The sequence below is a fragment of the Halichoeres trimaculatus genome, unplaced genomic scaffold, assembly GCF_033239565.1.
Source record: "Halichoeres trimaculatus isolate MK-OKI-2021-1 unplaced genomic scaffold, fHalTri1.1 fHalTri1_scaffold_2, whole genome shotgun sequence".
Lineage (NCBI taxonomy): Eukaryota > Metazoa > Chordata > Actinopteri > Labriformes > Labridae > Halichoeres > Halichoeres trimaculatus.
In genome coordinates, this window is record NW_027437180.1 from 10,687,399 (window position 1) to 10,703,512 (window position 16,114).

General features: G+C 39.5%; 1 protein-coding gene across 6 annotated transcripts in view; it reads right to left on the reverse strand.

Moving 5' to 3' along the window:
- sorcs1 (sortilin-related VPS10 domain containing receptor 1) overlaps nucleotides 1-16,114 on the reverse strand; it is a 344,624-nt gene that overhangs the window by 102,515 nt on the left and 225,995 nt on the right. For all 6 annotated transcript variants that reach the window (XR_012599518.1, XM_074686239.1, XM_074686234.1 and 3 more), the window contains exon 4: nucleotides 10,402-10,560. Coding sequence is in view for 5 of the 6 variants with exons in the window: in XM_074686239.1 (XP_074542340.1) it covers nucleotides 10,402-10,560 (159 nt within the window). In the remaining variant the exon portion in view is untranslated. The remainder of the gene's footprint in view (nucleotides 1-10,401; nucleotides 10,561-16,114) is intronic.

The following is a 16,114-nucleotide window of genomic DNA, read 5'->3' on the forward strand; positions in this document are numbered from 1 at the left end:
AAAAGCCTCCACGAATGCAGTATTTTCATCTCCCCTGCAAGAAGGAAATGATCAATCAGCCAAATCTTTGCTTCTTCATTGGATTGTACTGAAAGGTAAATTATTCTTTGAATTTATTCTTTTATTGTCACTGCATTATAATTATTTCAGTGATTTGGAAATGGATTAAGGTTAAGGGTTGTTTTAGCTTGTTCACAACAAATAATAATAATAAAAAAAGATTCCCACATCTTCCTGAATCAGTATCTTCCCTGAAGGATTGAGGAGCAAAATTATTTTTCCCATCATGCCTGCCTCATGCATCGCTCCCCACTGAGCGTATGCAAACTGTATATCCACTGCGACTCTCTGCTGTGTGTATTCTCATGTCAAACTGGGAGAGACCTACAGCCTGGCTGGTGAGGTTTCCATGACTTCTATGCCAAGCAGATGCAAGCAAAAAGGGGATAAGACTACGCGCCTGGGAGGGCGGTAAGGAGGGAGGGGGAGAGGAGTGTTGGAAAATCACTTTGACTAATTATCCTCCCACAGCAAGTTAGTATGTAAGCCAAGCAAGTGACAGTGAAGAGGCAGGGGGCAGAAGACGAGGGAGGTGAGGGGGATGGAGGAATCGACTCAGCCTTTACAACCTCCAAAGGTCTCTCAATCAACAAATGCAGCAGCGCTGCCAAAAAGAAGGTGAAGAATTTGAAAGAGAAGCAGTTTTGGGGAGGAGGCGGCACGAAAGGAAAAGAGCAAAGGGTTCGAGAGTGGGGGAGTGAGTTGGCACCTGATGTGTGCACGTTAACGCACAAAGTGTTTCAGCTGAACTCAAACAACAACCCAAAAATACAACTTCAAAGGTAACATCTTATATTAGAAGACTTAAATCACTTTTTTTTTTTTAAATGAAGCAAAATAAAACTTATTGAGCCACTTTAATCATGACCACAATCCCCTTCCTGTGGCTGAGGCACTTGGGATGGGTATTGATGAGATTTTATCAATACCAATGCCCTTATTGGTTCTGCTTATCGGTCAGATTCTTTATTGGGGTCAGCAACATTATATTGAGTTTTCAAATGAATAAATATGTAATTGGTCATTGGATCTGGATATCTCTGGGCATAAATATACAGAAATAAGACAAAATTGAAGGTCAAGTAATGTTGATGTACTGTTCTGAAATATATTATTGACTCACGTAGGCCATCCAGTGTCTCAAGGTGGTTATGTCAGTATTCTAAGTTGTTTGGAACCTTGCCATAGTTATGAAGCTAGCCATGAGCCTGCATGTAACTTCCTTTGATTTGCCTCGGAGTATTTTGACTTTTGGAGTTTTCAGCATCTTTTTTTTTTTTTTTTTACAAAGAGTAAAACCCTTCGCTCACACACCAGACGTGTATTTTTGCACAAATATTTTGCACATTATTTATTTTTTTGAACCCACTGTTTTTCAATGCAAGCTTTCACACCAGAAACTTTATTTCGCTGGGTGAAATTGGGTTTGTGTCCCAGCACCCATTTTTTTAAGACAAAAGACATAAAAAACTATTAAGACAAAGATAGCGACAACATTTGGAAGAGAATAGCTGCGGCAATTAAGTATGACGCCTCAAATTTTTTTTTGCAATTTCTATTTACTATGTACACGTCAGTTATTTATTGTACTTGGATATTTTTATCCTTAGAGCACTTTAAGCTTATATGTAATGAAACTTGCTTCCTGAAAAAAAAAGATCTGTTGCTAATTGTTTTGTTTTTCCTGATCCCGAACATGGCATTACTGGTAAGATGTATTACTGTGTGCAGATTCATTTTAAACTTCTGAAGAGGTCAAAAAAAAGAAAACTCTTTCAAAAATGAAGAACTTCTTGTTCTAATTCAGTCAAATAAGGGGAGACTGGGGTTGGTTACTATAGTGTTAACTGATAATCATAAAAATAGTTGATTATAAAAATGTCAAAATTTTAAGAAGTTTTGTATCACACTTTGTCTAATACTGCTTATGGTTTTCTCTCCAGAGAGGGTGAATTGTTTTTTAAATGTTGTATTTGTGGATTCATGCGTCGTAATTCTAGAAATGCATTAAACACAATCAGCATCTACAACAGAAGTGATGTAATTAGATCAAACTGCATCATAAAGTCTCAGTGCTGCTGGAGTTACGAAAGAGTAAAGCCTCCTGCGTAGCCAGGGGCTAGGTTCTAGGATCACCAGATTAAGCCTGATGCGTGGGTGGTTGAGGTTAGCGGAGTTTGAAGCTGCTGGTTGGAGTCAGCCCAGCTTCACTAGATCTTTGTTTCCAGGGCTGCTAATTTCTTTTCATTCTGTTGCCAGGAGTATGGATTTATTTGACAGTTGGAGGGAATCTTAAGCTTCTTGTTGTTTTGTTTTTTTGTTGACATTAACAAAGTGTTGTTTAGGTTAGAGGGTCTGGCTATGTCATGACTCCATGACGGAAATGGACACATGAAGTCAGGAGGAAAGTTTCTTTTCATGACATCTAAAGTAAAATAACTCTGGCTAACTGGCTGGATTGGTTTTGTGTCTCAAGCTCAAGGACTCCGCAAGCACTTTTCAATCTGTAGGAGGTCACTCATTCATGTCAGGTAGAAAAAAAAAATCATAAAAACTTCAATATGTTCAGAAACTGAGAAAACACCAACTTTGAATAAGCTGAAAAAACATCCTTGACTCTTTTTTATTGATATTCTGAGCTTTGCAGAGCATCCAGCAGGACAAATCCAAGGTTTTAGTGCAAAGTGTTTGATGTCATTTTTTTTCAAACCGATAGAAAGAAATGTAAAAAATGACAAGCAACCAGATGTTGTAGAAAAACAAAATGTCCTTGATATCTGCTGTAAGACTGCCATCTCTCCTAACCTGTTGGCATTTGATTAGAAAAACTTCGATGCCTTGATGAATCGTGATGCTGTTGTGTGTTTTTATTTGTACCAAGGCATGCTTTCAGGTGTGACCTCAATGTGGGGATGATCCAATCGGGAGCGTGGTAAAATGATCCTCATAATGAAGTTTGGTCTTTAACACTGACACCAGCTGAACAGAGAGACAGGCACAGAGCTGGATGTAACGAGAAAAAGGAGATTGTGAAAGAGAGAGTATTTTCCTGTAACCTGATTTTTTTGGTGTTTAAAACATATGTTCTACTTATGACAGCATAATCAACAGTCAGATTGCTCAGTATATGTACTGAAAAAATTAAATAAAGCCCATCCCAGCGGGCAATCAGCCGACAAATGTCCTGCCTAAGGAATGAAGGTAACAGTTTGCTGTGCAACATCAGGGTCTACCCAGCAATCCAGACCACTTGCAGGTCTGCAGCTGAAATACACCAGACCTGTCTGCAGTCTGTCTCCGTTCTGTCAAATAGGTTTCATTCAAGTTAATGTGTCAACTTACACTGGATCCGTTCTGTTGCAGTACGCCTGTGTGGCTGGTCTGTCATGTTGCAGGTAATACACAGCCATTCTATTTTTGACGGACGTGAAGCTGTGACGCATAAATTGAGCATATGGAAGATTGAGCAGGACAGGAAGTCAGGACCAGAAACTACCTAAAACACCCAGTGACTTTCAAAATAAAACAAACCGTGTCAAAATAAGTTCGTATTCAGCTTGACTACAATGACAAACGGACATAATGAGTGGAGCCAGACCAGGAGTCAACAGGTTTGAGGTTTCACAGCCCAACATGAATGAAGAGAGACCTATCAATAGAGTGGGAAGAGTAGGAACTCCTCGGTCTGTGACTCCAGCTGTCTGTCAGTCATGAAGCTTGTCAGGCTAGAACCAGTGTGAGTTGACAAACGCAGTCATCACGCAACGGAACAGAGTTGGACTGCAGAAGTATCTGGTGTATTTGAGGCTTTAGAACACCATGAGAACTTTGTTCAGAAGTACTGTGGCACATCTCTTTTTTATCAGGCAAGGGTGACCATATTTATTACAAAGATGGAGTTATTTATTCATTCATTCATTCATTTTCTGAACCACTTATCCTGTTCAAGGTCCCAGGTGGCTGGAGCCTATCCCAGCTGTCGTTGGGCGAGAGGCGGGGTACACCCTGGACTGGTCGCCAGTCAATTGCAGGGCTCACACAGAGACAGACAACCATTCACGCACACACTCACACCTAGGGACAATTCAGAGTGACCAATTAACCTGATGAGCATGTTTTAGGACTGTGTGAGGAAGCCGGAGGACCCAGAGAGGACCCACACAGAAAGGACACACAGAAAGGCCAAGGCGGGAATTGAATCAGTGACCTTCTTGCTGTTGGAGTTATTCAATTAAGTGCAAATTATCAAGAGCCAGCAGTTCCTATAAACTGTGAAAGTAATATGAATTCTCTTTTTGATAACTTTTTCTTTCAGTGATTTCTTGAACAATCAGTAACTTACTATGGTCAAACATCCTTGTACCATTATTACAGACTTTCAAAAACAGGTGTCTGAAGATCCCAAATGATCAGTGGTCAGTTTTCTGCAGTGTTACATGCTGCGTATACATTAGCAAGCTCTGATCCTGACCAAAGAAAACTTTCTCCATTTCAGCTTCATTTGTTATTAAGACTATTTTGGACTAGGGATAGACTGATTATCAACCGGACTGATTATCGACACCAATATTCGTCATTTTCAGGCATATCAGCATCTGCCTTTTTTAAAATCCAACAGCTGATAAGAAACCCTTTTATAACTGTATTATTTCTGCTCTAATACAGCTGTGCCGCTGTCTGCAGTCACTTTTCAGTCCCTGGCACTGTCCCACTCACAGTACCATCTGATTGGTTATAAGCAGAGCCATGGCTCAGGTAACAGCCAATCAGCAGTCAAAGCAGTTCACACAGTGCTCCCTCTCTCTGTTTAATTGTGCTTTTAGGTGTTTAAACTAAATCAAGTCTTGGAGTTTAAATTATTCAGAATTTTTTTTTTTTTACCAATATTATCACTTTGACTGCAAATACATATCAGCTCCAAATATAGGTTATCAGCCTCTCTGCAAATATGTATCAGGCCTAAAGAAACCATAACGGTCTACCTCTGTTTTAGACCCCAATTTTTCTCATCCTGCATTCTGAACTATTATTATGTTCTTTTTTTGTCTGTTTTTGCTCGATTTCATCACTTTGATCTTGTCTTGTGTCTTGTTAATGTGTTTGAATGTGGACCTTGGCAACAATTTGCCAAGGTCCGGAGGCTGAAGCCTGTTCTCTGTCCTGTTCTCTGACAAAAAGGCCTAAAATAATCCTGGCATCAAAATAAACCTTGTACTGTTGTTACATCCTGATGTCTTAAACCAAATCACATAATGAAACAATGAGTTAAAGATTATAAATGTACAGAGGTTTAAAGGTTAAAACATGTATTAATATTTCTTCCTTTAGGAGCTGGAGTCTTGAGTGATTTCTAAAGGAGAACAGCTGAAGTGAAAAACACCTGAAACACAGCTTGAAACCAATCTATAAAGGGATGGTGTGCTGAGGTTTCAGGCATCTCTGAGTCATTACCCAGTCAATTGTAGGACTTTGGTAAAATGTGTGTGTGTGAGAAAAAGAGAGGGGAGAGAGAGAGAGAGAGAGAGAGAGTGTGTGTGTGTGTGTGTGTGTGTGTGTGTGTGTGTGTGTGTGTGTGTGTGTGTGTGTGTGTGTGTGTGTGTGTCTCAGCTCAGAGACAGAGGCATGTTCTCACTCACAGGCTGTGTACATCCACACGTCTCCTCCATAAAAGGAGAACAGCTTCATTATTTATCACAACATCAGACCAAATGGGCAAAGCTGCAACTAAAGCTTTTTAGAAATGCAACACTTATTCTGAAATCTCTGTGAATTTCAACTCCCTAGTTCTCCAGCCATCCCAATACTGCAGAAATAATCCTCCTGCCTCTGTTTTAACTCCTTCATTGTTTTCTGAAAACTCATCAGACAGCCAGTTTGACAGAGAATGATGCTTTAAGTGATAATTTACTTTTTGACATTGATTAATCACTCAATCAATTTGTTATTAGACTGCAAAGATCATCTCCTTTACTTTACTTTCTCTTCTGTTAATAAGATTAATTCTCTGAATAACAGCAGCCAAAAATAGTCTTGAAATACTAAAACTGCATATTTGGTGTAATTTTGGCATAAATCAGGAGTTCAAAATTACAAATTTGACATCAGATTGCATGTTACCGGCACTGTTTATCCATTAATAATAATAAAAAAAGAATGTAACATTATGCAGCAAAAATTAGAATCCTCTGTGTGTTTTTAATAACCTCATTGAAATGACAATATTAGATGATTTTCCCCCTACTGTCAAAGAAGCTAAAGCACTTAAAGAAATTCTGTTGCTCTGTGTGAATGCCACAGCTTAAACCCTACCCTCATCATCACCTTCATCCCCATCAAAACTCAACAACTGTGTGGATAAAATAAAGGCATAGATTATATCCCACATTAATCATCATCGAAGACCTCCTTCTACCAAATAAGCAACATCGCCAAACTCCGCCCGAATCTTTCGCTTTCAGATGCTGAAAAGTATGCACCAAATGTATAATTTTAGTCAATGTTTAATAAGCAACATTAAGCAAGATTAAGGTTCATTTTTCTCACATTTAGCTTGTTTTAGCTACTGGAGGAGAAGACAGATACTGACCTGCCTACATTGCATAACTTCTTGACATTTAGCTTTACACTTGGCGAGGGATTTAAGATTTAGATTTAGATCCAACATTCAGATTTAGATTTAACACTACGATTTAGATATTTAGATTTAGATTGAGATTTTACAGTTAGATTTAGATTTATTTTATATGTGTACGCAATTTTAACAAGTATGTAGAACATTCTGTTGTGCATGAATTTCAGTCTGAAATGAAAGATAAACAAGCTAAATGTGAAAAAAGTTAACTTAATATGCACCCAATGTCACCTATTTAACAGTGATCTTTTTTACATTTGGCACCCTATAGAAAAGCTGGTCAGGTTGCCTGTTACTAACACTGAATTGGTGGCAAAAAACAAAAACAAATGTTTAAAAAAAAATGCATTGTCTGGAGTATGGACATATCTTAGTGATGCGGTGACATTAAACCAAGGGTCCCAAGGGCTGCTGAGCATCCAGTCTTGTCACAAGGTGGTACACACACAGAGAAAATAATAATAATAATAATAGTAATAATAATAATAATAATAATAATAATAATAATAATAATAATAATAATAATAATAAAACACATTCAACCTATAAACAACTGTACTTCTCAACATGAACTTTTTTTCAGTTGTCTTTATCTTTTCCCGCTAAATGCTCACTGTCAGACACCTAAGAGCTCTTCTTCGCAGACTGCTGGACCATATTTTCTCTGAGGGAGGTAGCAGTTTGAAACCCTCAGTTTGGCTTGAAGATGGACATCACTAAATTCGGACCTGAGGCCTATATCACGAAGCAGGGTTAACTCTTGATTACCAATAGCACGAAGCCAGTTCCTTTTTTATCAGAGTAGATCACCATGGTGACCAACTCCGAACGGCTATCCTGCTCTGGAGCAGGATAAGTTGGAGGTTGAATCTGATCCTATAAAAAGCCCCTCCCACTGGCCAATCAGCTTCTCAGAAACAATGGCCTGCTCTTTTCTCCCAAACCCGGTGGACAGAGGCGCACAAGCTGTAAGAAGAGCTTTACGAAGAGACAGGGTGTTAAAGATCAATCAGATCCACTCGATCAAAGTAACGATTCACTGTATGAGAGGTATAGGTTTTGACGGCCCGGACTACTCAACCTCTGTGAAATATTAGAGCCGTACATTGCCCGTGCAACCCGCAGGAGCGGTGCACTGATTGTCCCACAGTCAATGTCTGCGATTCTTTGCCACAGGCAGCTACATGTACTCTGTCGAGGATGAGGAGCGGCTGAGCATGTTTACGGCATCCCGCGTTGTGCATCAAGTGGCCGCTGCCCTCACGCAACTTAGGGACAAATACATAGTGTTCCCAGGATGAATGAGAAGGAGGTGGAGCCAGTTACCTGTGATAGGTAGCTGATTCTGAACAAAAGATGAAGGAATTCTAGTGCATATTTAGTCAATGAAATGTACACACAGCAGAACATATCACCACTTTTTTGGGAACATTTTAGGGGAAACTGAGCTTCCCTTGTAGTCTTAAAGCAATCGCCACTGCTTGAAACAGACTTATCACACGTGATGATGTTCTTGTATTTGTTTTTTATCTGCTCCCATGTTCTTCTGACTCCAGAAGGATTACATCTGGGAGAATGACATGATAATTGGAATACACGCAAGTCATTTGCACAGTAGTATTTATTATTTTATGAGATTTAGAAGTGTGATCACTATCATACTGAGCCACTGATGAGTAACTTAGGCATTTACACAGTCCACTATGCGTTGCCATGCTTGAAACACTCAAGCATGACACTTCTCCTGAAACACTCTGTGTCTGAAATCAACCTTTCTTTTGGCTTTCGAAAGAAACATCTTGCTTTATCATTTTGAATTGGTTATGGTGCATTCAGGGTCAACTCAGAAATCAGATATTTCCTCCTTGGTCCCAATACTGCAGAAAACAAATCTTATCCAGTGTGTCTGTTTTATTTTCAGTAGAAACTGTCTCCTTAGACTTGAGGTATAACAAGTTTAAATAGTCCGCCAATGGAATAAGAGAAAAGTTGATTTTATCAAGACGTTATTCTAGTCTTAGGCAAATTTTTCTCGGTCTATTTGCAGATTTTTTTTTTACTTGTTACAAGGAATTCAGACCTCATTTTTGTCTTTAAATAATTCGAAACAAGACATTTTTCTGGACTGTTCAGTGTGATAGGACATTTCTTACTTTGAATGAGACAAAAACATTCGCTAAGATTTCAGTTTTTTGCATTCTATGAATGTGGCAGGCTGGATTTACTATGAATTGGTTTCAAGTTCTGCACCATATGAACTAGTTTCATCGACTGTATCTGGCCCACAGGCTGCAAATTTGAGACTTCTTGGTAAAACCCTAAAGAACTGCACGGAAAACTTTAGATCCTGCAGAAATATCTTGATTTGACAGAAGTCTCATATGGCATTGGTCTTTGTACTTTGGAGGAACTTGTTTATTTCAAGGAGAGAGAAATGGTAACTAATGTTGTTTTGGAAAAGTACAGGTCATATTTACTCAATATGTGCGGTTTCCAGCTGAGAAATACACATTTCAAAATGATCAATAACCTCTGCATGTTCCATAAAGTCTGAGTGAGTCGACCCATAGCACTGTAGTCACATTACTATCCACTGTAAGTCATCTTTTAATTCTGAAGCACTGTTTTCTTATCCAAGCTGGAGTGTGGAAAGAGAAAGAGATCAGCAGGACACTTTGCCAGCCCTCATGATGTGAAGAATGCAGATGAATGATTTGTTTTCCCATCGCACGACACCAGAGCCTTTAAACTGTCATTATTATTAAATGTATAATCACACATGCTTATGGCTTTGAAATATTACAGCAGTTGAACTATCACGTCTCAAACGTTGTAAACTCCGCAATAAATAAATGAGAAGACAAAATCAGAAAGAGAATAAATGAGGATGATTGTACTCAGATCAATCACACGCTAATGATGGCTGATAGTTTAAGTCCTAGTTACAGTTGCTGTTTTCTTTTTCTCTGTTTCTTCTTTTTCTAATATCAATTTGCTTTGGATGTTTAAATACAATGATCCGTTGATGGCAGACTTGCTCATGTTTGCCATGTTGCTAACATGCATGTGGTATGTCAGGGATGAATTATCAGGTTATTAATCAGCCGTACAAGGACAGTTAGCGTGATCCTCCTCGTCAGGATTAGTGAAAATGGATTCAAAGACACCCATGGTGTGTTGAACTCTCTTTGTAGTACAGGCTTCTGGGTTGTTGGCTGTCACGATAATCTCCCAATCAGAAGAGAGTCCTTTTCCTCCTGGTTTTAAAACCTGCTCAGCGCAATAAACCAGCTCTCAGTGTCCACCTCAGTACTGTGACTCATTTTCTGACTTCAATGTTTGACTTTGATTTGCCGTCCAAAAGTAAAACTCTTAAAACTCAAAAGCCTGTCAATTAAACTTAAAACGTTCGTTGTTTTGCTGCCAACAGCTGACAGAAAACAGTTCAAATCTTTCTTTTCTTTATTCTTCTTCCATCCCAGTGCTTTTGGAGCTACCTGAATTACACAACCCCTGCTTCTCCTGCTTCCTCCTAAGTGAACTTCCTGAACTCTGGCTGAGTGCTTTGAGCCAAACTCTTGTGTAACAGGATCTCACATTTCTGCTCCGAGGCAGTGCATCCCCCGTTGTTCTGAATCCGACTTAACACTCGGCTTCTTTGATACCTTTGAACGACTCCACCACTAAAAGTGCACTGCCCGCGCTCTCACCTTTTGGTCGTGGCTGTAGGCCAGGATCCAGTCCTCCTGCTCTGGGTGAAAGAGCAGGCTGAGGATGTAGAAGTTCAGCCGGTACTTCTGGTAGGTCGCTCCTTCATCAGAGCTGATCAGGAGGCTGCTCTCCACCTCTGGATCAGTGAGCAGCATGATCTGAAGATGACAGATTGGAGAGGGATTAGGGATTATGTAAAATGGTGGTTTATTATTTCACTTATTTTATCAGGGATTAGGTGATTTTTAGGAACATCAGTTTTTTTAAGACAGCCAGTGACAGAGTTTGATAGAATATACACAACTGTGATGTAAGGGGAGAGTCAGAGAAGAAAAATATTTGAATACATATTGTGATGATCTTATGAAAACAGACCTCGAAGGGTCACCTCCTGTTCAAGTCAGCCTAGCAATAGAACCATCAGGATTACACCTTTGTTTGTTTTTTATTTTTTTGGGCACAGTTATAGGCATCCCTTTATTTTCTCCATAAATTCAGTGATGGTTCATTTATTTGCCTGTACATAATTAATCAAGAAGCACAAACTAGTTCATCCTAGAAACAAAAAAATCTAGTTTTTCAAAAACTGATTTTAGAACATCCATCCATCATCATCATCATCGCTAGTCCTTTTTGGGGTCACATTGGCATTCAAAATGTGTATTACAAAAAATTATAATGGCATCGAAACAGGTAATGGTGTAATAACATTTTGCTGAAGTTAAAAATAACTGACATCAATGTTTTAAAATGTTGGATTTTTATGAATATTTGCATTCAAATGAATTAAATCAAATTATGAATTAAAATCATAGTTTATCTGTTTGGTGTCTACTTTATCAATGACAGTTTATAGTTTGAATAATGTTTGTCTTTTTTTTTTTTTTTTTTGCTTACTGTCTTTTTTTAGTTTCAACTTTGGAGGGGGGGTTTGAGGGTTTGGGCTAAAAGGATGCAGTTTGAGTATTATTTGCAGATTATCTGCAAATGCACTCAGCTGGACCCCACTAGACTTCATTCATTCATTCATTTTCCAAACTGCTTATCCTGTTCAGGGTTGCAGGTGGCTGGAGCCTATCCCAGCTGTCATTGGGCAAGAGGCGGGGTACACCCTGGACTGGTTGCCAGTCAATCACAGGGCTGACACAAAGAGACAGACAACCATTCACTCACACACTCACACACTCACACCTACAGACAATTTAGAGTGACCAATTAAGCTGATGAGCATGGTTTTGGACTGTGGGAGGAAGCTGGAGTACCTGGAGAGAACCCACGTATGCACGAGGAGAACATGCAAACTCCACACAGAAAGGCCCACCTGCCAAACTGGGAATCAATGTGTTAGACATCCACATGTTCACCGGGAGCTCCAAAACTGCAAGTTAGTCTGTTTCTTTCTCCTGTTGTTTATCAAGAAGTGAAATGGATCAAAGTTCCACACAGAAAAGTCACGTTTCCACCAAGGAGTTCGGTTCGGTTCGGTTCAGTATGGTTTGGCACTGTTTGGTAGAGTTAAGCCTGATCCCATCTGCATTTCCAGAGCAAAACTGTTCTGTCTCGTGATAGGCAGCGTGTAAGCCAGATGCCGAAAGCCGTAGCTGTTAAACAATAGCGTGACGCCATACGTACACAGTGTACCCCGCTAATAAATCCAACTAAGACGAAAAATGGGACACAGTAAACAAAGAGCATAGATGGAAGACATGCAGCATTTCACCCTCTCTGTGATTGGCATGTAGCTCTTTGATACAAAGAACAATCAAGTCTGTGTGCCGCCAGGAGAAATGCAGCCGCTGTGGGGGTAAGTGACAATTCTTTGACCAATCAACTGTCTGCAGTGTTGTAGCTCCACCTTCCGAGAATGGATCGGTTCAGTCTGGCATCCATAAGAAAGGGTCCCAAAAAGTGGTAAAAAGAGGTAACAGAGGAAACCCCTGCAAGTCTATGCGATAGTACCAGTACAGAAGAAGTTTTAAACTGCATTACTCTGTTGGTAAAGCAAAATTTACGAGAAATTAGACATGTTGCTTTCACAAGAGAGGAGCAACATGTCGTCATTAGGAGAGAGACACTCTACAGCGGTCACACTGATGAGGCTGCCTGCACACGCTGCTTATTTATCTTTTAAATCAGCTTTTAAAACGCAGGCATCAGACCACAGCGAGTGGTTAAAATACCCTGAATCAGCCCGATTAATTTGTCCAACTTGAGTTATTAGAGAGTTTCTGACCTTTTTCCATTGAACTCTGTGTTGTCTGAACTTCACCGTCTTGTTTGTGTGTTTGCAGTGATTAAAAGACCACGAAGAGACACGGCTCAAGACCAAAGAAAAGAACAGAATAGACCCGTCGTCTGTGGTCACTTAGTAACTGATGAGGTCATATCTGAAAGAATAAAGCATATCAGATAATAACGATGACACTTCCTGCAGCCTGTGTGTGTGTGCGCGTGTGTGTGACTGTGTGTGTATTCTTTCTCTGGAGCAGCTGTGTGTGTCTCATCATTCAGATTTCGTCTGTTTGTCTCACTCTTCATTCTCGACGCCTTTGCTCAGTCAGGCCTTTAAAGCTCTAATTTCCCAGGAGCCCCTTTCTTTTCTTAGAAGTCCAACATTTTTTACCAGATTCTGGCAGCGTCCCCAGAAAAATCACAAAGGAATCCCCAGATAATATCAGATGCAAATTTAATTGAATCATTGGACCCCAAGACTCAGAAGCGCTCTCATCTTTAGCAGAGCAGCCGGGGACTTTGAGGACTCTGGTTTTGTGGATGTGTGGGTGTGAGTGTGTAAATCTTTGTCTCTGAATGATTCTGTGTGCTGAAGAGTCTAAAACCAACAGCCACGCTGCTGTAACCCTGGTGACAGATAAAGCGTATTGACTTGAGGTCGGGGTCTGAAGTAAGAGGGACAGGATATAAAACATCACAGACACAGACAGGTATGACTTTGCTGCCCTGGGTCTGAGATAGTCTGGAACAGTGCTGTCACAGTTTGCTGCCGGTCGTACAGTGATTATGTAATAAGATGCCGGAAAATTCATAAACCATACATAAAAGCTCAAATATCCGATATATCACGAAGGCTTAAAAGAATATCTGCAGACACCAGTGAAAGCTGGAACGTCTTTTATCAACACTTCATACTTTTCGATCTAGAAACCTTTTTGAACTAAATTCAAGCTGCTGACTCTGCGCGCTGAAAAGTGAGGTCAGTGCCAAAGCGTTGAACACTGCCGCTTCTTGAGTGTCTACTTGTGTCTGGCTCCAAAGGGCAGCTGAATCCGTCTTTAGTCCTTGAAAACAAGCAAGTTATAAAAGCAGATCTCAAAATAATTACAGCCTTCATTTCTTGTTTTACTTTCTAACAACTGCACCTGTTTCAGTTTTAAGAGCAAGAAGAGAGAAGCAAGAAAGCTTCTGGTTCAAATTTAAAGTGGTCTCACTGTGTCCGGTGTCCAGAAGGAGCTTAATGCTCACAGCCTAACTGAGCCAGGCTTAAAGAGGCTGTGAGGAGTTTTTAAGTGATCTTGGAAAAGTCTGTCTTCTGCACTGTAAAAATTGAAAATCTTATAAAGGGATTTTGTCTTATTCTCAGTAGAAGATGTCTTTTTAGACTCAACATGAGCCACATTCACCTGACCAGCCCATAAAAATGTCTTGTTTTAAGTTATTTAAAGAAAAATAATGAGAGGTCTGAATTGCTTGAATCAAGAGAAAACATACCTGTATTAAGACAATATTCTGATTTCAAGCAAAATTTTTAGCACATTTTTCTTGTTGCATGGGCCTATTTTTTTTACCTGTTACAAGCAATTCAAACCTCATTTTTGTCTTTAAATAACATAAAAAAATACATTTTTTCTGAACTGATACCTGAATGTGGCTCACATTGAGTATAACAAGACAGTTTTCACTCAAAATGAGACAAAAACAATTGATGAGATTTTAGTTCTTGCAGTGTAGAAATATGCTTGGTCATAATCCACACATTAAAATGACATCATCAGAGCCTAAATAGGTTGTTTCTTAATGCTGATTCTCAACTTCCTGATCAGGTTGGACAGGATCAGATTAATGTTTGGTACGTCATAGCATAGACTGTGGCTCGAAGTGACCTCTCCACAAAACGTGCTCCCCCTGGTGGCTGGCTGCAGTATAGATTAAAAAATCTGACTCTCCAGTGATTCCAGATGGGCTGTGGTCAAACTTTAAGAAATTAATACTCCTCGTAGAAATGTTTCTCACGTCTGATTTGAAGATATCATTTGGCTGCCTTGTATTCAAGTCCTCTTTTTTCTGAAAAGTTTAATTTTCATTAGTTATAACAGGTTGAAAATGAGGCTTTACGTAACGATAAACGATGATTGACAGCTGCCGTTCTCGTGCATTTTTTTTTTTCGGGGATTGTAAAATATGTCGGGAGGAAGAGTCATGAAGTTTTTAGACTCTCGAAAGAAAAAAAAAATATATATATATATATATATATATATTATTATCTTTGTCACCCAGCTCCACTCAGATTCTCCCAGAATCCCTCATCGTCTCTACTGTCAAGTTAAGATTGCGCCTGTGACGGGGGAATTTTGGTTTCAAAACAGTACAATGGTAAATGGCGGAACCACACTGTCCACTCTATATGCAGTCTATGCGTCATAGTCTCTATGACAACACCACACCAGCTAACAAAGTTTAGTAGAGAGAAGTGAGATCTGTGTTTTTCTCTGCTGAAAATGATTTCTGTGATTAATTTTGTAGTGATGGTGGACACTGGAGCCTAACTGTCAGACAGAAAAAGGACAGATGAGCAGAAGAAAGATAAACAGTAGAGAGATAGAGCACAAACTAAAGGCTAAGACACAAGCTAAAGGCTAAAACACGAGCTAAAGGCAAAAAAGAGCTAAGCTGTTTGTGCTAATGTTCATTCCAACCCACAGTCAGCAGTTATTCTGCAGTGGTCTGTTTAAACTTGAAAGTCCATCAATAAAATGAAGAGTGAGGTTACTTTAGCTCTGCTTGGTAGATGACTGGCAGGACATTAGCATCACTAACATTACACATTACAGACACATCTTAGAGCACCGGGCTGAGCATTACAGCCAGCCACTACCCTACGGTCCAAACTTGCATCTGCTTGTTGTCAAGTTCCAAACAACAGCGTAACATAACTGTTAATAAATACCTTACCCCGCTGTGTTGTATCTGGTAAAACATTGTCTTGAACAAAGGGAATCTGTTTCGATCTGATCTCCGTTTACATCCAAAACAAACAAACGTTCTGTTTAGAGTCACGTCTTCACGACAGTGTGCATGAGACTTTAGGCCAAAAGGTGTCAATCCAATTAAAACAGATCCTCCTCACAGCATCTTTAAGCTAGTGTTTTTAATATCTGCAGAATGTCTGTCAAAGCTGAAACCCCAGCTCTTTCCTGTACACCTACACCCTGGACTCAGATATCAAAGACAAAAATAACACATCCATCAAAAGCTTCACAGAGGATCTAAAAAGCAGGGTTAGACAGAGATGGTGGTGTTTTGACAGAGATAATGGAAGTGACAGACAGAGGAAACAAAAAATAACAGTGTTAGTAAGTGAAACTAAACATTTCACTAAAGCATGAGTAAAATGATAAAGATGAATTCTTTTTTTCTACCTTTTGAAGATTGAATGGTGCAGTTTTTCTTGTTGCTGCATAGATTTCGATGTTTTAT